Here is a 27,146-nt window from a genome sequence, read left to right as displayed (position 1 = left end):
GACTGATGGGGAGTGTACTTTCCACAGCAGCAGGGCAGACTGATGGGAATTGTAGTTTCCACAGCAGCAGGGCGGCCTTTTCGCATCGTTGATTTTTGACGTCCAGAAATTAAAGGGTAAGAGAACAACTTAAAATTGACAGCCGTGGTGGCACCAGCAGCTGAATATTTTGGGATCTCAACTGTGTACAAAACCTAACAGCCCAACCCCATTCAAATACTTAGGGCCCTCTCAGCCCCGTTTCCACAGCGAGAACGGGAGGAACCAGCAACAGTCTACGTCACGACACCCACAGATAGCGGGGGTGGGGGGGAAGAGAGCAGGAGCCTATCAGCTCCCAACTACTGAGATTTCCCCCTCAAAGGCCTCCCATCTCTGAGGGCGCCAAAAGACGCCCGCGCTTAAACACCGTTCCTTCCCACTCCTCCCAGGAGGAGGGAGGCTGAACACTGCTGTCCCGCCTTCTCTCGCGCGTCGTTGGCTGTTGTCGAGTGAATGACCCCGCCGGTGACCAATCAGCCGACATCCTCCTGGTCCCAAACTGCCCATTTCCCTTTGCTCGCCTTCGTGGGCCGCCGGAAGGGGGGGGGGGTGAGTACCAATTGCTTAAAATTATTCCGACTGAGGAAGGCAAGGTGGGTTCTTTAGTCTTCCTCCCTTTTGCCCCTGTAGTTGTGAGTAAGGATCTTCCAATGGTGTGGAACTTGCCTCGGAGTCAACGACCACATAAGGTTTAACTTGACCGAGTGAGAGCGGTGGCTGAGGCTTCTGTCTCTCTTCCTTTAAGTAAATAAATTAGTGGGCAAAATACATATATTTTCAGAGGGATGTTTTAGCCCTAATAATTTATTTCCGTGTGGGCGTCTTCAGACCCAATAAATAAGCCGGTACTTGAGGGGATTGCGCCTCTCTGCAAGGCTTCCCCCTCCCCTGAGATCCCCAGTTAATATGGAGCAACACACTCCCCACCCTGGTCTCCTCATAAGAAAGGCAGGCGGGCAACTGTTAAGGGGGGGTGGGAGAGTTTCTCTTTGCAATTGGGGTCAGTAGCATACGCTGGCCGATCTAGAGGATTTAGGGATGCTTAGTTTGTAGGCATAGAAGTAAAGCGTGGACTATTTTCATCTTTCTCCTTTGGTCCATGTGTGGCATCCCTGGTGTGGTGAACTCTGGCTGTTGCAAAAAGGGATGCCAGACCAAGAGCCTGTGAACAAACTACCCAAGCCTCCTACTCAAGATCTCACCCCTGGACTCTCCTGTGCCATCTGAATTATCTCTGGTTCTGCTCTTCCTCCTCCTAAAACTGTACAGTTGTGTGACGCTCTAATGGAGTGGTGCCAGAGTCAGGTTATACTTGAGTGTCATTCTTGAGACCTGAGAAAGACATGCCCCCCCACACTTCCCAGAATTTGGGGAGAGCCACCCTGTGCCGTGGCTCATGAACTGCTCATGTGGTGAAGCTTTTATTGTGCAACTGCTTCACCCCTTTCAGAGAATGATTCTTTATTATGCATATGGTGTCCGGACATCCTGGTCTTTAATTTGTGAACTGTGTTTTTCTGCTGTTTTTTTTAAAAATTTCCTTTTCATTTTGCACAAAATTGGATCCAGCAGGGGCGACAGATTGGGTGTATACTGCCTTTTGAGTCATAGTGGTAGGATTATAGGCAGAGCTTGAAAAATTTTACAGTGTCTCACCAATCAGTATGACTGGACTATAGCCTTGCAATTTACTGGGATTGGGAATCACTGATTTATGCCCTCAGATTTGGGTTGCTTTATTACCTGTGTGCCCATGGGGTCATGAAGCATGGTTTTGAATGCCTTTCTTTTGAATGTCTCCGGCAAAAAGAAAACTGAAAGCAAAAGCGTCCAGTCTCAAGCCACGGTTCCCTCCCACCCCTCAACCTCATTCAGTTGAAATTGGGAGCAGGGAATCTCCATATTCTCCAGCATGGGACTACTCTGCATTCATGTACTTTTGCATAGATAATTCAGAGGCATTTGTGTTTAGTCGTTTAGTCGTGTCCGACTCTTCGTGACCCCATGGACCAGAGCACGCCAGGCCCTCCTGTCTTCTACTGCCTCCCGGAGTTGTGTCAGGTTCATGTTGGTTGCTTCGCAGACACTGTCCAGCCATCTCATCCTCGGTCGTCCCCTTCTCCTCTTGCCATCACACCTTCCTAACATCAAGGTTTTTTCCAAGGACTCTTTTCTTCTCATGAGATGGCCAAAGTACTGGAGCCTCAGCTTCAGGATCTGTCCTTCAAGTGAGCATTCAGGGTTGATTTCCTTTAGAACTGATAGGTTTGTTCTCCTTGCAGTCCAGGGGATTCTCAAGAGCCTCCTCCAGCACCACAATTCAAAGGCATCAATTCTTCGGCGGTCTGCTTTCTTTATGGTCCAGCTACCTCTCTCACACATGCATTTGCTTCCATGTAATCATAAGATTATTCATAATTATTCCTATGTTGAGTGTTCTAGTTTATAACTATGTTCTAATATATAACTAATTTATAACTAAGTTATAATTATAACTTCATAATTTTCCCTTTGTCATTATCTGTTTACACGTTTGAGAGGTCTGGTGGTAAGAGTTGTGTAGGGTCCAACTCCTTATAACTTTGAGCTTCAAATGAGTTCTGTTGCATAGCTATATTAAAGATAAGCTTTAAAATCAGTTATAATTTGTTATTATATTCTTAGCTTGTATGTTTTCACAGGAAGCAAATTTTAAAATAACTACAACTTCTCTTCCAGATTTAGCTCACTTGCATTCTGATGCTGTCAGGCTAAGGCACTTAGTCATAGAAACAGATACTAAAATGCCTGTTTTCAAACATCCGGAGTACCCTGAAGAGACCTTGCTTCGCTTGGAAAGCCTGGTGCCCTGTCGAGAATCTCAAGTGTCCACTTTGCTGTCACTCTTTGGAGAGGTAATACTTGTATGCTCAATTTCCTTTATTTAATTGCCTTCTAAAGTATCTAGCCTCCAACCCCCCCCCCCCCTTTAGATTGAAGTGTATTAAAGCAGTGTAACTTACTGGGAAGAAATAGTATTTTCTGACTACTTTTCTAAGTCCTTATACTTGGCAGTGGTAAAGAGAGTTAGAATGGGATTGTTGTTGTTATTATGTGTTGTCAAGTCAGAAACCATTTATAGTAACCCTAATTGAACTTTCAATGTAAGTGAGATATTTAAGGAGTGATTTTACAAGTTTTACTTCTCCAGGGAGTTTCCATGACTGAGCAGGGATTCAAACCCAGGCCTCCTGAATTGTAGTCAGTCACTATATCCATCACACTGGGTGTCTGGAATAGGGTTGCAAGCAAGGTTTGCTCTGAGGTGCACGTGCGTGACTCTGCCTCCTTCCATGCAGCCTTCTTCCTCTATGCAGTGATTGTTTTCAGCCCCTTTGGTTCCGGTTGCGACAGAACCCCATGGGGGGGGTAGTGTCATGTGTGAGAGAGGTAGTTTTGATAATTGAAAATTGGTTGATACCAAGGTCAGCTTATTATTAAAATAACTTACAATCATAAGCCACTATGAAGATATGCTTGAAGAATGATCAGAATGCTCTATCTTAAAGGCCATGAAATCTTAGATTCTGCTACCCAAATTTGCCACCTATTTTAGTGTTTGACCTGTAATGATTTATAATATCTTGAAAATTGCAGTGCTGGCTTCAGGCCATTCATACTATTGAACCCTGGTCAATATTAGTTGGTTTATAAAATCAAAGGGTAGGTTGCTCTGATGCATCTTAGCTGCTGCATTTTTAGCAAATTGCTTTATTCTTCATGTTTCATCTAGCAGGAAGCTTGATGAGTCAAAGTTCTGTAAATTGTTTGACAGAACAAAGGCCAGACTGTATTTTTTTAAAAAAAGCCAGTACAACAAATATTAAACATACATATATATTTTTTTGTTTAGCGTCAGCATTACAGTTTCCCAGCTCTTTTCATCTATGGACACACATCTAGTGGAAAGACTTACGTGGTGCAGACTCTTTTGCAAACTTTGGAGGTAAGAAGAAAAATAGATTTGAACTGTGTATAAGAAAACACTAAAATTATGAAATAATTGGGTTCACAGTGGCAGTTCCCTGATAATTAGCAGTCAGTGTGAGAAGTATGAGGATACATTCTGTAATACTGTCTTGAAATACTTTGGCGGGCTTTGGCTGATGAATCAAAGGATCTCAAAGGTTAAGATTTCCTTTGTTTAAATGAATGAAGTGATTAATGCCATGGTGTTTTTGCATTACTCCTGCCTTCAAATAACCTGGTACCAAATGTTGGATGAATTTGGCCTTGGACTAGACCTACTATTAAATTTAAGCAGGGCCTTTGAGAGATTATTTTGAGTGTTGTCAAAGTGCAGGAAACTGTTAGTTTTAATGTACAGTGGTGCCTTGCTTAACGGGTGCCCCGTTTAACGACGAAATAGCATAGCGATGAAGATTTTGTGATCGCTTTGCAATGTTTTAAATGGGGAAAAATTGCTTTGCGATGATCGGTACCCTGTTTCGCTTACCGATCATTGCAAAGCAATGATTTTTAAACAGCTGATCGGCGGTAAAAAAATGGCCGCCCGCTGTGTTTAGGGACAGATTCCTCGCTTACCGAGCAGCGAAAATGGCTGCCGTATGGAGGATCTTCACTTAAAGGTCAGTTTCCAGCTCATAGGAACGCATTGAAGGGGTTTCAGTGCATTCCTATGGGCTTTTTAAAATCACATAGCGACTAAATTGCTTTGCAGCAATTTTTGCTGCAACGATTAACGTCGCTATGCGAGGCACCACTGTATATATTTTATATATTTACCATCAAGACTGAAGAATTGTGCTTGTGAGATATTCTGCTTCAGATACCAGAATAATTTCATCTTGAATCCTGTGCATCTTGACTGAGTAAGACTGCAATTTTCTGCTGTGTCTTAGGCAGCAAAATATATTGGGTCTGTTCAGTTTTTAAGAATGACAGTTTAAGTTTAAGAACCAGTAGTGTTATGTGAAAGATGTTATGGCAAACTCAGAAGCCAGAACAAAGATTTCTTCAGGGTTAGCTTCAATATGCTTGCTAATGAGCTGATGAATTGTGTACCTTGCTGCACTTAAGGCATTGTGTGATTGATTATTAATAGGGACTTCTCTCTCTTTTGAACTTGAACCTGAATTGGTTCTCTCTCCCAGCCAGTTCTGTTGCACTTGGTGTTGTTGACATTTTAAAGCCTCCCTGATTGTGGGGGTGGTGTGCGGTTATCTCCATAGTTCCTTCTGACCTTGTGTACAGCTAGATGCAGTGGGTAGGTGCTGACAGAAGAGTATGATGTTGTTGTACACTGTTAGTGCACATTTAACTTAGTGACTTCTTCAACTCACTTTCCTGAACTACTAATGTTCTGTAGAATGCATTGCACCCCTCAAGTATTGTTACCTTAGTCATGTCACTTAGAAAATATAAGCTTCATACATAATGCCTGATCGATAAATGCAGTACTGGAGCAAATACTGTTAGCTTTTAGTCTCAGTTGGATAGCTGATTACTTCTGCTAACTCACTAATCACAAAGTTTGCTTCCTCAGATCTTTGAGTATAGTGACAGCACTATTGTGTTTCTTTGCAAATGCACTTTTAGGTTTATTGTTTTCAAATGGTCTAGGTGATTTGAATTTTATTATTTTATTATAGAAATGTTGAATGTGTTTGTGGCTTTGTTAGTGGTATTTTGTGTACATTTTTGCAATATGCCATAATAAGTTTGAATCCATTCTTTTACCTTTTAGCTACCTCATGTGTTCATCAATTGTACACAATGTTTTACATCAAGATTGCTGCTAGAAGAAATTTTGAGGCAATTACAGCATCTTTCTACCAAGGAAGAACATCCTTCTCTTATATCCTGTGATTCATTCAATGATTTTGTATGCATATGTAAACAGACAATGATGGTGCCGGATCTTCAGAATCAGACTGTTTATATTGTAAGTATGAGAGTTGCTACCTGTGTAATATTAAGCTAGTTTCATGATGTGAATATTCATTTCAATTTGATTTCCTCCCCATAATGACAGGTGGCATATCTTACAAAAAACAATGAAATAGTGATTTATACTAGAGGGATGCAAGTGTCTCTTGATCCTTTCTGTACCCAACCCCCCCCCCCCCCCGGCATACAGAGCAGGGTGACTGCCTTGTAAGAGATATTCCACTTTATGCCCAGGTCTGTGACATTATTTGTATGTCTCTTTTTAAAGAAGATCCTGCAAATGAGAAGAAACACAAATGACTATGACCTGGGAGTCTCTTTATTATGTGATTTTTCGAATCAAATCCACATAGCAATCATTGTTGCATAATCACACACATGCAGTCCTAGTATTTTAGTGAGGTTTAGTAAACTAAGCAGAGTGACAGAGCAAAGAAAACGAATGCTGCAGAATGCAAAAAGCCTCTCTGAACGGTGGTGCAAATTCTTCTCTTCACCTTACAGTTCTGTAGGATGGCTGGCAGATTGTCCACAGGGAATTATTTAATGTTATATGCTTCAGTTCTACAAGCTTAGGATGACTGAGATATTGGTGGGTGCAAAAAGCATCCAGAAATGAAAATCATTTTCTCTTTTTTTAAAAAATAGAATTCAATAAAAATTAACCATTTTAAAATCTTGGGCTCGGTTTTATCCATTTTTTATTAAACTAAAATGAAATAAAAATGTTCTCACTAGACTCAGAAAAGTAGAGCATAATCAAGCCATTCTTCCATATTCTTGATTTTCTTAGTGACTTAAAGTAAGTTAATTGTGAAAATAGGGCTGTCAGAACTTTACCAGTAATGCAAATGAACATGTTGCCCATTCTTGTGTTCATACTGTAGATTACCTTATTTTTCCATTTATAAGACGTCCCATCCAGGTTTATAACACACACACACCACTTTTCTAACCCCAAAATTAAGAAAACGTAGATTTGAATATTCAGCCGCTGGGCTCAAAATGCTTGGACATTAGGAGTCTCTGATGCATCTGAGCCTACAGGCTCCACCTCCAATGAGGTGTGTTCCAATTGGTTTGCTCAGCATCAGCTGATGTCAGTTCCATAAGGCTCGTGATTGGAGGAAGCTAGGTCTCCTGACTGAGGGAAACTAAGCCTCATGACTGAAAGAAGCCTGTTTACAAAGGCAAGGTATGTTTTGTTCTCTCCTCAGCTGTCTCAGCTTATTTCCGTGTAAAAGACACCCCTCGATTTTTAGTGTAATGGTTTTAAGAAAAAGTAGAGAAAAATATGGTATATCCAGAATTCTCTTCCTTTTGCAAAAGGAATATTTTCTATTTTGTTTGTTTTATAAGACAACTGTACATTGAGTAGGTCATGTTCTAGGACACACAATGATTTCTTCTGGATTTTGTCCTTGCCCTGTGTAAACTATGGATGTAATCTAGAATACATTCAGAACCCTGTGGAGTTAGATCAGTTGTAGTGATCAACATTGCTTGTCCACCATTACTAGCATTCTATAATGGTACTATATTCAAGAGAGCGTGCCCATTCATTATTGATATTTATTTATTTATTTATTTATTTATTTTATTTTATTTCTATCCCGCCTATCTGGTCATACTAGACCACTCTAGGCGGCTTACAATTAGAGCAACAATAAAATTATTAAAAACATTACAAATAGACAAAAATGGAAATCAAAGAATATAAAAGAAAAATCGTCAGGGATTATCTGTTGGGAAAGCCTGCCTATACATCAGTGTTTTCAATTGTTTCTTAAAAATGCCCAGCGAGGGAGCCGCGCGAATCTCAGGAGGTAAGTTGTTCCAGAGGCGAGGAGCCACCACCGAGAAGGCCCGATTTATGGTCTTTTCCTTCCGGGCCTCTCTCGGCGTCAGGCTCCTCAGCCTCACCTCCTGGCTCGCACGGGTGACACGGGTAGATCTAGGTGGGAGAAGGCGTTCCACCAAATATTGAGGTCCTAAACCGTTTAGGGCTTTGTAAGTAAGCGTCAACACTTTGAAGTCGATGCGGAATCGGATGGGCAGCCAATGCAATGCGGCCAGAGTGGGCGAGATATGTTGGTATCTTCTCACTCCACTGAGTAATCTGGCCGCAGCATTCTGCACCACCTGTAGTTTCCGCAGCAGCCTCAAAGGTAGCCCCACGTAGAGCGCATTGCAGTGGTCTAATCTTGAGATTACAAGCGCATGTACCAAAGTGTTGAGAGCCCCCACATCAAGGTAGGGTCGCAGCTGGGCTATCCGCCGAAGATGGAAAAATGCGGTGCGGACCACGGACGCCACCTGGGTTTCCATAGTAAGCGCCGGGTCCAGATGAATCCCCAAGCTGCGAACTCCATCCCTGGCAGGCAGGGTCACTCCCCCAAAAATGAGGGAGTTTCCCAAATCCCCAACTGTGGGAGCGCCCACCCTCAGTACCTCCGTCTTGTCCGGGTTCAGCCTCAGCCCATTCTCCTGCATCCATTCCCGAACGGTCTCCAGGCAGCGCTGAAGGGACAGAACGGCATCTCCTGTAGTTGGAGAAAAGGAGATGTAGAGCTGCGTGTCATCCGCATATTGATGGCACAGGGCTCCACACCCCCTGATGACCCTCCCCAGCGGCCTCATATAGATGTTAAACAGCATTGGGGAGATGATCGACCCCTGTGGAACCCCACAATTGAGGCTCCACGGGGCCGAGACATTCTCCCCAAGCTGTACTCTCTGGGGACGGTCCTCCAAGAAGGAACGGAGCCAGGCAAATGCCCGGCCACCTATTCCCAACTCGGTGAGCCTCCCCAGGAGGATACCGTGGTCGATGGTATCGAAGGCCGCTGAGATATCGAGGAGGACCAGCAGAGACATTTTGCCTCTGTCGGCCTCCCTCAACAGGTCATCACACAGGGCGACCAATGCCGTCTCTGTTCCATGGCGCGGCCTGAAGCCCGATTGGAATGGATCCAGGGCATCTGTGTCATCCAGGAACGCCTGAAGCTGATCGGCCACCACCCTCTCGACTACCTTGCTTAAGAAAGAAACATTGGCGACGGGCCTATAATTGCCAATTTCGTCCGCCGCCAAACTAGGTTTCTTTCTTATGGGCCTAATGAGTGTATCCTTGAGGGCAGAGGGAAATCTGCCCTCAAGGAAAGACCCATTAATTATTACAGTAGCCCATTCCGTTGTTGAAGGCCTGGCTGCCTTGATTAGCCAGGCCGGGCAAGGGTCCAAAGAGGAGGTGGAAGCACGGCAGCGATCAAGCGTCCTGGCCACAGTGTCGGGCGAAACAGGCTGAAAGGAGTCAAAAATCACCGGACAAGATGGAGCGCTGGACATCTCAGCTCGACTCACTGTATTCAAAAAAGGGGAGAGGTCCCGGCGGATGGCCTCCACTTTAGATTTTAAAAATGCTGCAAATTGGTCCGGTGTAAAACTAGGGGGAGGCCTATCACCCGGGCCAATTCCGGATAGGTCACGTACTATACGGAATAATTCCGCCTGCTGATTAGACGCCTCGCTTATCCGGTTAGCGAGGTATGTTCGACTGGCAGCCTTTACCTTGGCCTGGTAAAGGTTAGTAGCAACCTTAACAGCTATGCGATTAAAAACCGTCGGGTCCTTTCTCCATTTGCGCTCTAGCCGTCTCCTGACCCGCTTCAACATCCGGAGATCCTGGTTAAACCAGGGCGCCGGGCGATCTCTGCGGCTGAGAGGGCGTTTAGGCGCGATCGTGTCTACGGCACTAGCCGCGGCTGTGAACCAGGCGTCAACCAGAGCCTCGACAGGAGCGCCAGCCAGGTCAGCCGTAACCCCTCTCATGGCATCCTGGAATCCAATCGGATCCAGTAGCCTTCGAGGGCGGACCATAACAATAGGTCCCTGCTCCCTGCGAGGGGGGAGAGCCATCTTGATGGTACACTTTATTAGGTGGTGATCCGACCATGACAAGGGGACCGACTCGAGGTCAGTCACCATCGGACCACTCTCGCTCCCATTGGTGGAAAAGACCAGGTCTAATGTGTGGCCGCCCACGTGTGTAGGGCCGTTGACATGCTGGGACATGTTCAAGAAGGCCATGGTCTCCAAGAACTCAAGAGCTGGTCCGGACGTTTCTGCCCCCGCATGCACGTTGAAGTCCCCCAGGACTAGTAGCCTCGGGGAACCCAGCAGTGCCGCGGAGACAAAGTCCACCAGCTCCGGTAGGGAAATGGCTGGGTCGCGGGGAGCACGGTAACCCAGCAAGATCCCAATACCGTCCCTGGCCCCAATCCACACGTGGAGAGCCTCAAGACCCGGTTTTACCACCGAGGAGCGCCTAACCACCTCCAAGGTGGACTTATAGAGGATGGCTACTCCCCCTCCCCGTCCCTCCAGTCTACCCTGGTGTTGGACAGCATAACCAGGCGGACAAATAAGAGCTAGGGGGGGACCCCCCTCTCCGCCAATCCATGTTTCCGTTATGCAGACCAGGTCTGCATCTTCCTCCAAGATAAGATCATAAATCAGTTGGGTTTTATTAGATACAGACCTGGCGTTCAACAACACCAGGCGTAGAGTAGAGGGCCAGCTGGTCTGGCTACCTCGATATTGGGGGTTGGTTTCCATCTCAGAACAAGGAACAGCCTGTAAACATCTGTTCACAGTTCTTCTGACACGAGTAGGGACGGATCCAACGCCATATCGCCCTCTACCCGTAATCACAGTGATGTTTTGTGGCCCCTCGCTGGGAGGGCAGGCACCCCATTCCATGACGAGAAGAGAAATAAAAAGAAAAGGGGAAAGAAAAAACTAATAACTTAATTCAAATATACAAAAAAGGATAGTACAATAAAAAGCTAAAGTAAGTACATCAATAAAAACATATAAACCAGCAGTACCAAACTTAATATTAAATTAAGTTAAACAAAAATAGTAACTTAAAAAATAAATACAAATGAGAGATAAATCACAATAGCTATCCCCCACATATATTAAAATTGGACTTAATGCTATTAAGTCAGATGTTCTTCGTGCAAAAAGGAATAGCAGCAGCAACAGCGGTGACAGGGACCAGGCGAGAGATGAAATTTGCGCCACCATTTCCTCCTACGGGAAACGTCTCTCACTCAGTGAGCTGTAGGGGCTGATGTTCTTCGGCTCCCCTGGGCGCAGGCACGCTGGTCTGGTGGGACCCTAGAAGCAGGACTGACTTAAAAGCCTTCTTACCCCTTGAGCCAGGTAGCTGATGTTGGAAAGGGGGAGGCAGCCAGAAGCAACAGGGCCCAATCCTGCAGAGCAGAGGAAGACCTAGCCGGCTCTCTTGGCAAAAAAGGCTGGCAGCTACTCAACTACAAACCCAATGTCTCTCACTCAGTGAGCTGTAGAGGCTGATGTTCGTCGGCTCCCCTGGGCACAGGCACGCTGGTCTAGTGGGACCCTAGAAGCAGCACTGACTTAAAAGCCTTCTTACCCCTTGAGCCAGGTGGCTGATGTTGGAGAGGGGGAGGCAGCCAGAAGCAACAGGGCCCAATCCTGCAGAGCAGAGGAAGACCTAGCCGGCTCTCTTGGCAAAAAAGGCTGGCAGCTACTCAACTACAAACCCACTGTCTCTCACTCAGTGAGCTGTAGAGGCTGATGTTCTTCGGCTCCCCTGGGCGCAGGCACGCTGGGCCATATTCTGAATGAGCAATCTGAAATATACTTCCAAGATGTTGCAGGGTTTTCCAGAGTGTATTTTGGAATTCATTCAGTCTATAAGAGACCTTTGGGTAGTGTGGGTGGCATATAAATTAAATTTAAATAAATAAATAAGGCTCTGTGTTAAAGGTGAATGAGAGTACAGTGGACCCTCGACCTACGGAATTAATCCGTATTGGAATGGTGGCCACAGGTCGAAAAGTCTGTAGGTTGAATATGCTTTTCCCATTGGAATGCATTGAAAACCATTTAATCCGTAACCAGCCCAAGAACCCCCCCCCCACAAAAAATTGAAAATAAATATACCTTACCTTTTCGAAGTCTTCCAGGGGTCCCCCGCTGTCCGAGGCCTCTGAGGGCTTCCCCGCCTCTGCCCGAGGCCTCCTGCTTGAGAAAGCCTGATGGACCCGGTCTACCAGGGGAGGGCTTCCCCCAGTAGGCCCAGTCTACTCCCCAGGCTTTCCCGGGGAGTAGACTGGACCTACCGGGGGAAGCCCTCCCCTGGTAGGCCCGGTCCACCCTGGGAAAGCCTGCATCAGCGGGGGCAGACCTCCGAGAGGCCTCCCATGGCGGCGGGGAAGGCCTCTGGAGCTCCCCCTCGCTGCCGATCGTGCCTCTGGAGGCACTTGAATTTGGCGCTTTCCCTGCCTCCCCCTTCCGGTCCATAGGTCAATTCTCTGGCCGCAAGTCAATTGGAAATTTTGCGGCCGGAGAAGTCCGTACCTCAAAAAGTACGCATGTCGAGGGTCCACTGTAATAGATGTTCCATACATGTTGACTAGTGCCAACCTGTATAATGTGTAAGTTAGCAATCTGTTTGTTGGAGGGGATTGCCAGAAGTTATATGGTGCACTTTAGATAATGAAAATAGAGTTTAGCTAAACTGAAAGTGTAGTGTGGGTAGAATTGGTTCCATAGGATGAAGAGGTTTTAGATTTTACACATTTTGCAATGCAGGAACAAGATTTCAAACTTTTGTTTTGGTTTATAACAACTAGTAAGAGTGCTTGAAAAATAATGTAGGGATAAGTAGAGCAATGAATAATTAATTGAGCAGCATAATTTTTATGGTCTGAGGAATGGATAGAGGAGGATGGCTGAAAGATCACTGCAATACTGTTGATGGAAAATAGTTAATGTGAGAACATCAATTAATAGATATGCAGTGGGAAAAAACTGGCTTTTTTTCAAGAGAAAGATTGTGTTCTAAATGTCTCCGTATAACACTCTGAAAACCTGATGGTAGTTTTGACCAACATGTAGTTTTTCCTCTACTTTTCCCGTCTGAGTTTCCTCTGACAAAAACAAGCACATTGCCCATCCTAAAGTTTTAACAGAGCAGGGTGGAACTGACTTGCACTTAATTATGCTTCAGCCTTTTAGCATATGTCTCTTAGAAGACCTTGAAAATTTAACTTCCTGCTATGCCTCTTCCTTAAGAACATGGATGGCTTGCATGATCCACAGTAGTTTTCATCTTAGTAACTATACACTTGTTTGATTTATATAAATTGTACCTTTTATCATTCCACATTGAACATGGTATTGTGAAGTTTTGGCCTTAACAATTGGGATGCAAGTACACTAAACAATAAAAACAAAGTACAGTGGTTCCTCGCTTAGCGAGTGCACTGTATAGCGATGTTTCCGTATAGCGATCCCTTTTTTGGGATGGCTATACGGAAACATACCCGATCTTCGCAATGGGGAAAACCCGCATTGTGAAGATCGGGTATTGCGGCGGCCATTTTGGAGCTGCCAAACAGCTGTTCGGCGGCTCCAAAATGGCCGCCGGAAGCCCGGAAATGGCTGCCGGCAGCCGTTTTCACGCCCTGCCCTCGCTTAGCGAGGGCGCGAAAATGGCTGCCGGCAAGGGGAATCCTCGCTGAACGGGTAAGTAAGCAAGGTATTGGAACGTTTTGGAATACGTTTTCCCTACCCGTTTACCGACGATTCCGCATAGTGAGGGTTAATCCGGAACGGATTAACCTCGCTATGCGGGGCACCACTGTACAGTAATAACAAATCAAAAAGTAGTACTGAAAGCAGGTTTACACAACAACGTGAATGACTTAGCAGTGTTCCCATTGAAAACCAGGGTGTTCTTCAGGAAGCTGTATACTGTACATGACTGCAATGATTTGGCCAGTTTCAGGAATGGTTGATTATATGGTTGCACTGGCTTTATTTTTAGGCCATTCATTGCTGATGGTCACCCTATCAGTTGACTAGCAGAGAAGAACCTGGGATATTGGCTCAGATGATTTCTGTATTTAAATAGTTGTGGTAAGGAGGAGGAGCCTTGCTGCATTGAAGGGACTCCTACTCTGCTGAAGTAAAAGTAAATAGACATCTTAAATTTTGCTGTGAATTTGGACAGTATTCTTCAAAAGGCTTCTTAATTTTTCATTTACCGTATTTGCTGGTGTACAAGACGACTTTTTGGCCCTGAAAAACATGCCTCCAAGTGGGGGGGTCGTCTTGTACGCCGGGTGCATGTCCAGCAAACCCTCCCTCTCTCCCAGCGAAGTCACTTACCTGGTAGTAAGACCGAGTAGAGTCCTGCTCCTAGCCTGGGAACAGCCTGACTGTAGCACCAAACAGCTGACTGTCGGGAACAGCAGAGAGGAGGCAGCCATTTTGAGATGCGACCACATGGCTGCTGCCTCTCAAAATGGCTGCCGCCTCTGCAAAATGGCTGCCGTCTCTCTGCTGCTTCCCGACAGTCTGCTGTTCGGCGCTGATGCTGTCCTTCTTCCAAGAAACCCTCACACTCTCCCAGCAAAAGGAACCAGAGTCATGCATACGGAAGAGGGGGTAGTCATACAGCAAGTATATAACAAACTCTACATTTTGAGTGGAAATGTTGGGGGGTCGTCTTGTACGCCCAGTCACCTTATACACCGGCAAATACGGTATTATAGGCAAAATGGCTGTGGTATAGGACTCTGGTTGAAATGCTTATAAATGTATTAAAATGCTGTGTGAGATTTTGTAAGATTACTATTCTGTTGCAATGGAGAAAACTTGACTTAAGTGGATTTAGAGATGATTTTTGCAGTTTACACTAATAGCTTTACTTATTGTTATAATACCTGAAGTTACTTGAAAAATAGATAATGAAAACTGGAGCAGGGCATTACATGCAGCAGAACAAACAATTGTATTGGGTAAATTGTTGCTAAATCAGATGAATTAAATGTTAAATTAGAGTGTTTCACTTTGCTCTGCATGAAAACAGACAAGATATAGGAGAAATCAATTTATGTGAATTAACCTGTGTCTTATGGATTTATTATGGGGTAATTTAAATAGAGATTGATGGAAGAACTTGCATTCTGGTAGCACAAGCTGGCAAAACCAATTTATTCTATTTTGTTTCATTGGTAAATAATGTAAGATATTTCAGCCTCAATTAATTCAGAGAAAATTAAGATAAATGGATAGTCCCTTACAGTGGCTTCTAAATGCTTTTTTTAAATCCAAGCCCAGGTACCAAATGATAATGATTAATCATGAGGCTCGACATGATTCATTTTCCCCAGTGAAGGATGGTGCCAATAAAACTTTCTGCTTATGCCTTTGTTGAGAACATTGTGTCCTTCATGTTTCCCTCTCCTGTATTTTTGGAATTGTAAATAGCATTTTAACTTAAATTTTAATGCACAAGGACTAATGTAGCAAAATGTGTTTATTTACTATCATGCTATTTCTTATATACTGTTGAAGTTATTCTTGAATACTAGTTGAAATCCTGTTGCTTTATGTAATCAGTTGTACTGGGGTAGAGCTATTGAATTAGTAGAGATTTGGTCAGTCCACTTTGTAAGTTACATTGATTACAGGCCTCCTCTGATTGTGACTTGCTTCACAACAGTAGCTCACAACAAGAGTTGGGGCTTTTGACTCCACAGAATGTATCCAGGAGTCAACTCACCAAATCCTCACTGATCCTTATTAATTCATGTTCCAGTGAAAGTTACATGTGGCACATCAATGGTGTATAAGGAAGACACCGGGTATTTTACCATTCACAATGATTCAGTGGGCCTACTCTAGTGCAATATACAAAACTAAGAAACAGAATTTCAGCTAGCAATTTAAAAGATAGGTAGAATGCAGCATAAAAGCAAGTTTATTTATAAATAATTCTAATTAAAATTAAGAGGAGATGCAGTTGCTTTTAATGCACAAATTGGATGGGTTTCAGGAGGATCCATGCCTTTGCCGTGCACAGAACTGTCCTGACAGCAGAGGATGAATGGCTTTCGGGCAAAGTGCAGTGAAAAATTTGTGGACAGTGCTAATGTTTTAGCTGCTGTTTTTATTCTCTCAGTATTTGTACTTTTCAACCATTTGTACAATATTATTGGAGAAAATACTTAAAATAATTCTAACCAGAGTGGCTCTATTTGAGGCAATCATTAATCCTGTCTTTATATTGACAAAATATATTGACAAAATATACTTTCAGCTGTGGAATTGCACTTAAATTGTTTATGAATTACTGTACTATCAAGTAATAAAATTCTCATTTTCAAGATTTTGGATAATGCAGAGCAGCTGAGAGAAATGGAAACAAACATCCTTCCAGGCTTTCTTAGACTACAAGAACTGGTAAGTAAACTGGTCATGTGAATCTATCCAGCTTATGAATAGAGATGGGAGCTCCCAGGCAGTCTGTCTCTCATTGGCTGTGCAGGGAGACTCTCTGTCCTACCTTCTCGCCAGAGTGTTTGGCTGCCTAAAGAGGCAGGGAAAGGCTAGCTGAGCTTCTGCCTGGATTGGAGCAATGCTGCCAGAGAACAGCGCCAGCAGCATGTGGATCCTGGTTAAGTGGACAAGGTGGCCTGGAGGGAAGGAGATGGAACTCAGTACCACCTGTGGTGCCATGATTCATGCAAAACACAAAGTTCCCATCTCTGCTTATGAAACATCTCAGAGCTGTGCTGAACTGGATTATTGAGCTTGATCCTGAATTAAATAATTCCAAGCCTATCAATACCTTACTATGACTTTTTAAAAAGTTGTTTTGGGGCACAATTTAAATTGATAGAATAATATCAATAGCTGCAAGTAGTGGTAACTTGTGTTTTAGACTGCATTGCAAACAAGTTCACAGGAATGACTAGGATGTAAACATTTAGCTCATCTTCCAGTGAAAATTCCCTGTGACACATCAGTGATGTTGTATAAAGAGAACACAGGTGTACAATGGTGCCCCGCTAGACGCTTACCCCGCATGATGTCAAAATCGCTTTATGATGAGTTTTTTGTGATTGCTATTGGGATCGCAAAACTATGGTTCCAATGGAGTTTTTTCGCTTGATGTTGATTAGGAGCCTGCTTCGCGAACTGTTTGTTCGCTAAACAACGATTTTAGCGGCTCCGCAAAATGGCTTCCCTTCCTTCGCAAAATGGCTGTTTTCCAGACTTCTGTTTTGAAAGACAGCGATTTTAAACAGCTGATTGGCTGTTCTCTATGGGCATTTTTTGCTGGACGATGAAGTATTTCCCCCATTGGAATGCATTGACCGGTTTTCAATGCGTTCCAATGGGTTTTTTGCTTGATGACTATTTCGCTTAACAGCGATTTTCCTGGAACGGATTATTGTCGTCAAGCGGGCACCACTGTATTACAATTCACAATTTGCAGAACCATACTTTATTTCCTTGAGGCCATCACTCCTAACCAACCACAGCTGATTATTTCCTTCTTATTTCTTTCTTACTGTTTTCTCAGGTGTAGCTGTAGAGAAGGTACTGCTCTCAAAGGTTGTTCATACTGCTGGTATTTTAGAAGAGTATATGAGAAATGTACAGTGGTGCCTCGCTTAGTGATGTTAATCCGTGCAGCAAAAATCGCTGCTATGCGATTTCATCGCTAAGCGATTTTTAAAAGCCCATAGAAACACATAAAAACGCGTTTAATGCTTTCCTATGGTCTTAAAAACTCACCTTATGCGAAAATCCATAGGGGCGGCCATTTTTTGTGCCTCTAAAGCGAGGCAAAACAGCGGGCAGCCATTTTGGACCGCTCCCCCGCGATCATCGCAAAGCGAATTTTCCCCATAGGGGCCATCGCAAAGCGATCGCTCTTGCAATGGCAAAAAGTCCATCGCAAAGTGATTTCATCGTAAAACGAAGCGATCGCTATGCGAGGCACCACTGCATTTCCTTTGAGGCTTCTATTTACATGTAAAGAAAACCAATGTGATAGAGTATTGGGGTACAGCTCAGGATATCAGTGTTGGAATCCCTAGTTGGCCATGGAACTCACTATATGAACTTGGGTCAGTCATATTCTCTCAGCTTGACTTACCTAACAGGGCTTATTTACTTTTTTATTTGAAATATTTTTACCTACTCTTGCTCCTAAGGGCAGGTATCGTGGGGCTGGAGTGAGGGACATGCAAGTCACCTTGAGTTCATTATGACAAAGACAGGATAAAAATGCAGCTAAAGCACTACTACTACTAGGATAGTGTGATGGATTAGGACTCTGGAGCCCTGGGTTGAAATCCCAGCTCAGCCATGGTAACTCAGTGGGGGTGTGGGACTGGTAAAAACACTCTCTAAATATCTCACTTACCCTGAAAGCTCTGTTAGGATCAGTACTTATAGAACATAATAGCAAGCTACAACTGCTGCTCCTTTGGTTCCCTTCCTTATTATGGAGAAGATAATGTTGACCCTGACTGCAGTTAGCATTCAAGTTGTCTAGCTGACTTGAATTTCCCAACCTTGCACTTGGGAAACTGCTATAGGTTGTGTCAGACCATGTGTCCATGTAACTCTTTATTGTCTGTAGACTGACTGGCAACAAATCTACAGCATTTTGGACAAGAATATTCATGTTTCCCAGTTCTTGCAGAAGGTGCTGAGGACCAAAGCTGAAATATTTCATAGGCTGAGCAGGTACTGTTGCATTAAATTGTGAACATTGAACAGTGCCTATACTAGTCAATGCATTTTCCTGAGGAATGTTTTCATACCTCAGGATTAAGGGATAAATTTGAGTCTGGCTCCACTAGCCTTATAGCATTTGGAGAAAAACCCTTCCCACTGTTTCTGTAGTTGAGGCTAATAGAATATTCCACAGTCATTATATAACTTGTGGTACCATGATGATTTAATGATAGGTCGTGATATTTGATGAAGGCAATAAATTTAATTCAGAACAGAAATCCAAAGTGAGAACCTGGGTCATAGCCAGGACTGCAACCCCAAAGATGTGTCAGGAGGAATCAGAAACCAGTATAAATGAGTGAGGAAGAGCACAGGAACACAAACAGTGCAATAGATGAAAGCTCCGATTCACATACTATGGACATGGTTGGCTTACAGTTTATTTCTGCTTCATTATTTAGTACATGCTGAGTATAGCTCACTATGCAGTTACATTACTAAAAACACACACACCACATTTAAATTAGATTTAGCATGTTTTAAATCAATGTTAAAAGGGTGAAAACATGCGTGGGGAAGTGCGGATTAACATGACGGAGAATCGGATTTTTTTAAAAAGTGGCAGTAATTTTTTTTACTCTTCCACCAGAGGGCTTTGATGTGGAATTGATTCCTCATATGTGAACGCCTCTGTCAATGTTTTTTTTAAGGAGCCCTCCTGCTGGCCAACTTTCATGGCCACTTTCCCCTGGCTGGTAAGCCAGTTGGGATGAGCAAGTGGCAGCATTAGTAAATGCCTCTGTCTGTATAAATAAAGATTGCTGCCACCGCCTCTCCCACTAGTTGTCTTCTCTTCCAAAATTTTGCTCAAGCTTCTCCAGTTTCTTTATTTCTTTCATCTTATATAGTGAAAGAACAGAATGTTACACAGAAAAAAAAGAACTTAAAACAGACATTTCCTTGCAGCCCCAATGGACAGTGAAAGAGCAGCCCTGGCCTCCTCCCTCCTCCTGTCTCCAGTTTCAAAAGAGGTATGGGGGAGACCTAAAAACAGTATTCTCCAGCCCAAGCTGAGTTGTGGGGGAGGGCTGAGAAGGATGGAGAGTACACACATATGCACACAGTGAGTGGAAAAGGAGCTGCATGGATCAGAGGAGAGAAAGGAGAGATGTTTGTCTCGCTGTGCATGTGTCTGCTGCAAGAAAATATGTTTCAGGTTTTTTCTGTGTGACATTCTGTTGTTTCACTATACCAGATGCAAGAAATTTAAAAAAAAAAGAGAGGCAAGAAGATGCACACATCAACACAAAACCCATGTAAGGCTGATCTCCGTGAGTTCTCTGACTGCACGGCCCAAGGTTGGGAGTATGATTTCCCACTGTGCATCCCAGAAGAGTAAGCCTGTGTGCTACATAGCCCTAGAATATCTCCTGAAGCAGGGAGAGGTAAAGCACTTCTGAGTACTCTATATCTAGAAAGGATCACCAGAAGTCAGATCAATTGTAATTAGCAAGTAAGTGAAGTAAGTGGGAAAGATGGTACTTTATTAGCCTATGTCCAGACTCGGGTAAGAGAGGCTGTCTGCCTAAAACTTGAGGTTATTTTGGTGCTCTGTACTTGAAGTGACAGACATAATCCCCCCCCCCAATCTTTTAAGAAGAAACACCAACACTAAGATAATAATTTCTGGTAATTTCTACCATAGAACATATTATCTGAAGTGGATGTTTATCACTTCCTAAAGCTAGTTTCTCTGTTCTAGGGCAGGAAGGTTTAAGTATATTTCTCTAGACCAGGGGTGGGCAATTAATTTCTCTAGGGGGGCACATGAAAAATCTGAATTGTGTTTGGGGGCCGAACCAACCCATTAGGTGGGTAGTAATAGGCCCCCAATTTGTGGGTAGTAATAGGCCCCCAATTTGTGGGTAGTAATAGGCCCCATTGGGTGAGGCCCTGCAGTGCTGACATAGTTAACTCCCTAAACCTTTTTAGGACTTGAGCGATGACTGGGGGAACAGACAGGAGTGGCTCACGGGCCGTATGTGGCCCACGGGCCACACTTTGCCCAGATCTGCCCTAGACCACGGGAGATACTACCTTTAGGGCACTTCCTTGTGCATAGAAATCTGGTGAAATGGGCTGTTCAGTTTTTGCAACTGTGCATTAATCTTGGTAGCAAGCTGGGGTTGAGAATGGCTTTTACTTGCTTTGGCACTTTCATGTCTGTCCTTTGCAATAATCTGATGAAATGGGGTGTAAAAATGCGAGACTTCAACTGCAGTGAAAAAAATGTGTTTTGCTTTGGATTGATGGCTTGAGCAGCATTCAAGTGGATTAGAGAAGCATATTGCATGATTCTAATAATCTTGCCAGGAGAAAGAGGCCAAAGAGTGTTGTGAAAAATAAACAAGACGCCTCCGTCTCCTATAGGGAGAATTATTAAAGATCAGCTTTTTGCAAATCTCTTGATGCTGCCTCAGGGAAGGATGTCTCTGCCGTCATCGTTTTTGTGTGATTCCGAATGATAAAAATAGTTAAAAGATGCTGAAAAAAGCTAATTGACCCAGATCCAGAGAATTGTGTATGCAACGAGACACCATTATATGCTGTGAAAAGTAATACTTGAAAGTGAGTGCAGTTTCTTCACGTGGTGAGGAATTTCTTCACTGGCTTGCAGTGAGAGGTTTCAAATATTGGTAGGCAAGGTGGTTTTATTTACTTATTTTATTGCATTTCTGTCCTGCCTTTACTCTAATGAGCTCAAGATGGGATATTTAACTTCTCTATCCATCTGTAGAATAGTCATGGCCTAGGGCTACAGTGAGCCTCATGGCTGAGTGGCCATTTGGCCCTGGAACTTCCCGGTCTTAGTCTGACACCCTAATTACCAGACCACGCTGGTTCCTAAATGTCATTCTTCCCTTTTCTGACTCATTGACTAACATTTATTAATAAATTACACCTAGAAAAGGTGCATACAATATAGCTACTATAAGTAGTAACATTTGTTGCTAGGTACTGTCAAATCAGAAGTTACTTATAGAGGCCCTAATAGGGTTTTCAAGGTAAGTGAAGTTTTTAAGGAGCAGTTTTAATAGTTGCACCCCTACCCGGTGAGTTTCTGTGTTAGAGCTGGGGAATCAAATCCAGGTTTCCTGAGTCTTAGTCCATTACTCCATCCATTACACCACATTGGGCATCCAAGTAATAAAATACTAAATACCCCACCACAATGCTTTTTTTTTTATCCACATACATATTGACTCACCAAACCTGCATTAATTCAGTGGACCTGCTTTAGAACTTACTGCTGGATTCCAGCCATTATGTTTCTCTAGAATCTCCTAAGTAGAAAGGAGGTGAGCTTTTTTAAAGAAAAATTTTGATAGGAGATGATAGCTAACATAAGGATAGGTGGTTAAGAGGGGCTGTACTTAGGATATGCTCTCCATTTTCGCTTCCCTGACATTTCTAGCTAAAGCTGCCAGTGTAGCTACGGATACTATTCTGTCCATGAGGCAAGGGGCAAAAGTCAAGCTCTCTGAATTTGTACCAGGCCTGGCCAATCTTGAGGTCTCCATACTATCTGGCACTTGCAGTCTCCAATCTTGCATAGCCTGTTTGACTTTCTCTCCTTGATGTCAGCAATAATGTCCCATGTTAGCCCAATGACTTAAGAGTTCTATTCAGTTCTATAAAGTATTTGGCATGTATATGCAACAGTGGAACAGGCTAATCCCACTCCTTCTGTCATCACATCATTCACAGAAAGACAACCATCCGAGGAGAGAGAGTCTTCACATTAGTTAGAAACACCTACCCCCCCCCCCCCCCGAGTCAGAATTGTGGCTCACATGGGCAGGCTACCCAGATAGAGTAGTCTCACTTTTTTAGATTGTGAGGTTTCCATGATAAAAGCGATGGAGGGAGCAGGGCAGATGTGCTTGTTGTCATTTTAAAGCCTCACATAGACATGCCTGAATATACCTTCTGTTTCAACCTCAAATTATGAAGTCCTGGCTTTCTGAGACTTTGACTGTCTGGTGTGGGAGAAAAAAATCTTTTGCCTGTGTTTATCGAAATATTAACAGGTGACTTCCAAAATAGATTTTCTCACAAGGTATTGCCTTCATACTTTGCTAACGTGATGTCTGGCTGTTAATCTGAATGTATTTTGCTTTTTGTAATTGTACTTTTGCTGGAGGTTAGTACTGTGAAAGAGTAGAATGCTTTCTTAACATGTGAACATGTATTCCTTAAGATACTAAATAGTGGCTGGCATTCTGTTTATCTCTGCGTAATGTAAAGTTATGCAGGTGTAACATTGCCAGGCATATAGCGCTGGTAGCAAGAACTGTGTGAGTCAATTGCACAATTGGTAATGTGGTCCCTGTTGCGTCCAGTTGCACAGTGTGCCAGTGGAACTGCTTCATGGATAGTATTTCTGCCTTTCCATGATTACAACCACAGTAGATATAACTTGACATTATACCTTTGTAGTTCCTTGTTAGGATTTCAGCCAATAAATCCTTGTTCAGAATTGAAAGAGAGTGAGTGTGTGCTCTGAGGCAGCGGTCCTCAAATGTTTTGGGACTGCGGACCGGTTGGGGGGTGAGGGCTCCATGCACAGGGGGGCGGGGCTCCTCGGTACTTGCACAGGGGCGTGTTGAACTTGTGGAGGGGCATGTCGTGCTCATGGAGGAGCATGAGCGTGACACGCCCAGCCGCAAACATGACACGCCCACCATGCATGTGTGCGGGGGGGCAGAGATCCGTGTCAGCGGCCCAGTTCAAGGAAGTCCATGGACCAGCACCGGCCGCAGACCGGGCGTTGGTGACCCCTGCTCTGAGGCATAGCTAGAAACTAGCCAAACATTTTTGTAGTTCAGTGTACGTATTCATCTTGCATACATATTTTGATTACCCTAGCATCAAGTACTGTAATTATTTGCATACATGGAACAGCTACTGAAGATCAAACAGGCAAGCTTTCTGAATCTCTGGTGCAATATCCAACACAGTATACTTTACCTACATGCTGTTGAGAGTCATTAAAATGTAGCTTTGAAAGTTTATGCACATATAACTCAGTCTTACATTTCTAGTATCTTCTGGCTTACCAACTAAATACGGATTCGAGAAGAATGAAGAACTAAATGTTACCCTAAAATGCACAATAGCTGTTAGTGAATGCACCTGTTTATCTAGTTCCCCATCCCAATATGTAATAGAACTTCCCCAAGTCTTGCTCTAATTATGTTCTATGTTTTCTCCCTGATCCTCCATTTCATTTGCTGCTAATTAGGGTAGAAAATCTGGTCATCATTATGTCACAACACAAAGTAAGTTCTCTTTGATCACTGGTTCCCAACCTTAGATTCTCATATGTTCTTGGATGAAAACTCCCAGAAGCCTTCACCATTAGCTGTCCTGGCCAGAATTTCTGGGACTTGTAGTCCAAGAACATCTAAGGACCCAAGGTTGGGAATCATTTTGTTAGATGTTATAGGGGAGAGGCATGAGATATGTGTCAGCTGTGCTTCCTAGGGTTGAGTCTCACTCAACTCAGGTCCTTATAAAAAGACACTCACTTGACTCGTGATTCTGTACCATTTTTCTGAGTCACGTTTCATCCGTACCTGCCACCGCCACTGTCTGCCCATTTGTGTGCTGTTGCTGCGCCCACCACCCACCTACCTACCTACCTAGCTACCTATCACCACCTGCTGCCATTGACACCTGCCTCTCTGCCTGCCACTACCATCATCCAGCTTCCCTTCCAGGAGCTAGCTGCTGCTTCTGCGCATGTGTCAGAGTATTCACACAGTTGCTGATTGGTTAGCAGCTCAGGGAGGCATGGAAGCCCAAGCCAGGCTACTTCTGCAATTGGTACAGAGAGAAGAACGACAGCAGTGCGTGCCATGCTGTAAATAGACTCCCGGTTGTGGCTGGGGAGGGTTTAATTGGGCTGGCCAGCTGTGATCGTGGGCTTTGTATTCGTCTCCCCCTTGGGAGATGAAACCCCCGTCTGTTGTCTGAAGACTTGCTTGCCATCATCCTTGGTGATAGGTGACTTGGTTCTAAGTAGCTTACATGTGTGAGTGGAGCAAATTATTGGCTAGGTCTTATCGTAGGGCTTTGAATCATAAAGAATTCCCATAAGAATTACTTTATCCACAGCATGCTTCAGAAAAAGATTAGAATCCTATAGTTGTCAACTGCATCATCAAGAGCCACATTAGTTGTGGCAAAAACTCTGTTTAGCTTCACATTGGGACAGACACTAAACCTCATAATTCAGGCTTGAAAAGCAGAGTTCAATTGGTGTTTGTAATTCCAGAGGGGAAAATGTATCTGTAGTTACTAAAGCACAGAAATAGCAGCAATTCTAAATATTCAAGGGAAGAGACTCGGTGAGTGTAGTGTGGCTTACTTCTAAGTGACTCAGTTCAGACACAGTATTCTTTATCTGTAAAACATATTTTGGAAACCAGGAATGTGTAGCAGCTTCTTCTCTTCTGCTTCCTCTTGCATTCAAAATTCACTCCCTCTTTTCCATGGTTTTCTATTAGTGTATTTATTATTTCATGTGAGTGAAAGCTACAGAAGTGGTTTCTGTGCTTTACTGCCAAAATATAATGTAGATTTATGGCTGTATTACACCATAGTTTCTAGTAACCAATTATCCAAGAAGGCACCAGAATTCTAACTGGCCCCCAAACAGATGTAACACTAAGCTATGGTTATTGCAAAACTAGAGATAACAAGGAGAAATCTACCTTTTTCACATAAGAGGAAAAGGAATAGAACTATGATTGGGTATTGGAAGTATTGTCAAGCTACTGTAATGTGCTGTACGTGGGGCTGCCTTTGAGATTGATGCGGAAATTACAAATGGTGCAGGACACGGCGGCCAGACTTCTCACTGGGATGAGAAAATGTCAACATATCTCCCCCACTCTGGCTACCTGTTTGATTCCGCATTGATTTGAAAGTACAGTGGTGCCCTGCATAACGAGCGATTTGTTTAACGACGAATCCGTATAGTGACGCGTTTTTTGCGATCGCAAAAGCGATCGCATAACGATATTTTAGATGGCAAAACATCGGTTTGTGATGATTGGTGAGCTTTTCCCTTACCGATTTTCGCATAGCGATGTTTTTTCTAACAGCTGATCGGTGGTTCCAAAATGGCCACCGGGTAAAGAAAATGGCCGCCTGCAGTGTTTTCGTGCCCTTTCCTCGCTTACCAGGCAGCAAAAATGGTGGCTGCATGGAGGATTTCCGGATAACAGTGAGTTTTTTTGCCCATAGGAAGGCATTAAACGTGTTTTAATGTGTTCCTATGGGCTTTTTTGCCCCACATAGCGGCGAATCTGGATAGCGCCGATTTTTTCGGAACAGATTATCGTCGCTATGTGGGCCACCACTGTATTAACAATGACATATAAAGCCCTAAATGGTTTGGGACCTCAATATCTGGTGGAATGCCTTCTCCCACCTAGATCTACCCATATCACTTGTTCTAGCTTGGAGTGGAAGTTGAGGGGCCTTACGCCGAGGGAGGCCTGGGGAGAAAGAACAAGAAACCGGACCTTCTCGGCAGTGGCCCCTCACCTCTGGAACAATCTACCTCCAGAAATTTGCCTAGCTCCCATGCTGGGTGTTTTTAAGAGCAAGCTCAAGACCTCTCTTTAGGCAGGCCTTCCCTCCTGTCATTAATTTATTTTTGCTATCTTGTATTATATTATGTTGTTGTTATCTTATACGGCTATTGTTTTTATGAAATTGTTTTATTAATTTACTGTTAGCTGCCCAGAGTAGAAAGGAGGAAGGAAGGCACATTAAGACAGAAGCTGTAATAACTACTTATCCTCCCAAGATTTTACTCATTTAATTAGAGCATTAGTTTTTTCATACTAAAGCAAACTGTCTCGCAATTAAGATATGTATCTTTATATAGCATAAATGTCAGAATAGAGAAATAAAAATATCTTTAATTATTTAAAAATCTGTGGATGCATTAGCTGCTTGATTAGGCTGCCGGTAGTCTTACGATTATGCAAAGAGTTTGTAATAAAATGCTGAATCAGATTCGTTTCAGGTTTTTGGAAACCTAACAAGCTTTTCTGTGACTGAAAATGTAACCACAAGGTCATCTTTTCTCCCTTTTTCTGCAACACCCCATTCCCCAGACAGGGAGAAATGTGACTGTGATTCTTCTTACTGAAATTGTGTGGGAGCTGCTTCGTCCAAGTGCAGGATGCTTTGAACCATTGCCCTTGTATTTTCCGGACTACAGCATAGGTAATATGCAGTATGTGCATGTGTTGTTGTTAGGTCTATCAGTGTCTGTTATTACCCATGATTCTAAGTGGTGTATCGGTAAACAGAGATGGTACATCTGAGCTGCCTAGTTTACTGTTGTGAACTCCCAGAGATATATTTGGCTGATAGAATAGGTGTGAAAGATGGTTCTTAAACTCTGTTTCTGCTTTTTTTTTTGAAAAATGAATGGTCAACAACTTTATTTACACTACAAGAAGTGAACTAAACTG

The 27,146-nt window shown here is 43.5% G+C and overlaps 1 protein-coding gene across 3 annotated transcripts in view; it reads left to right on the top strand.

The window, feature by feature from the left end:
* Positions 1 to 574: 574 nt before the first annotated feature.
* ORC5 (origin recognition complex subunit 5) overlaps positions 575 to 27,146 on the top strand; it is a 132,843-nt gene continuing 106,271 nt past the window's right edge. For 2 of the 3 annotated variants that reach the window (XM_073000690.2, XM_020813003.3), the window contains exons 1-6: positions 575 to 635; positions 2,761 to 2,936; positions 3,935 to 4,027; positions 5,789 to 5,986; positions 16,222 to 16,296; positions 26,784 to 26,895. In XM_073000690.2, coding sequence (XP_072856791.1) covers positions 2,826 to 2,936; positions 3,935 to 4,027; positions 5,789 to 5,986; positions 16,222 to 16,296; positions 26,784 to 26,895 — 589 coding nt within the window. In that variant the 5' untranslated portion in view covers positions 575 to 635; positions 2,761 to 2,825. The remainder of the gene's footprint in view (positions 636 to 2,760; positions 2,937 to 3,934; positions 4,028 to 5,788; positions 5,987 to 16,221; positions 16,297 to 26,783; positions 26,896 to 27,146) is intronic. The other variant, XM_020813005.3, reaches the window with a different exon arrangement.

Source organism: Pogona vitticeps, chromosome 5 (assembly GCF_051106095.1).
Source record: "Pogona vitticeps strain Pit_001003342236 chromosome 5, PviZW2.1, whole genome shotgun sequence".
Lineage (NCBI taxonomy): Eukaryota > Metazoa > Chordata > Lepidosauria > Squamata > Agamidae > Pogona > Pogona vitticeps.
This window is presented reverse-complemented; position numbering and strand designations above follow the sequence as displayed.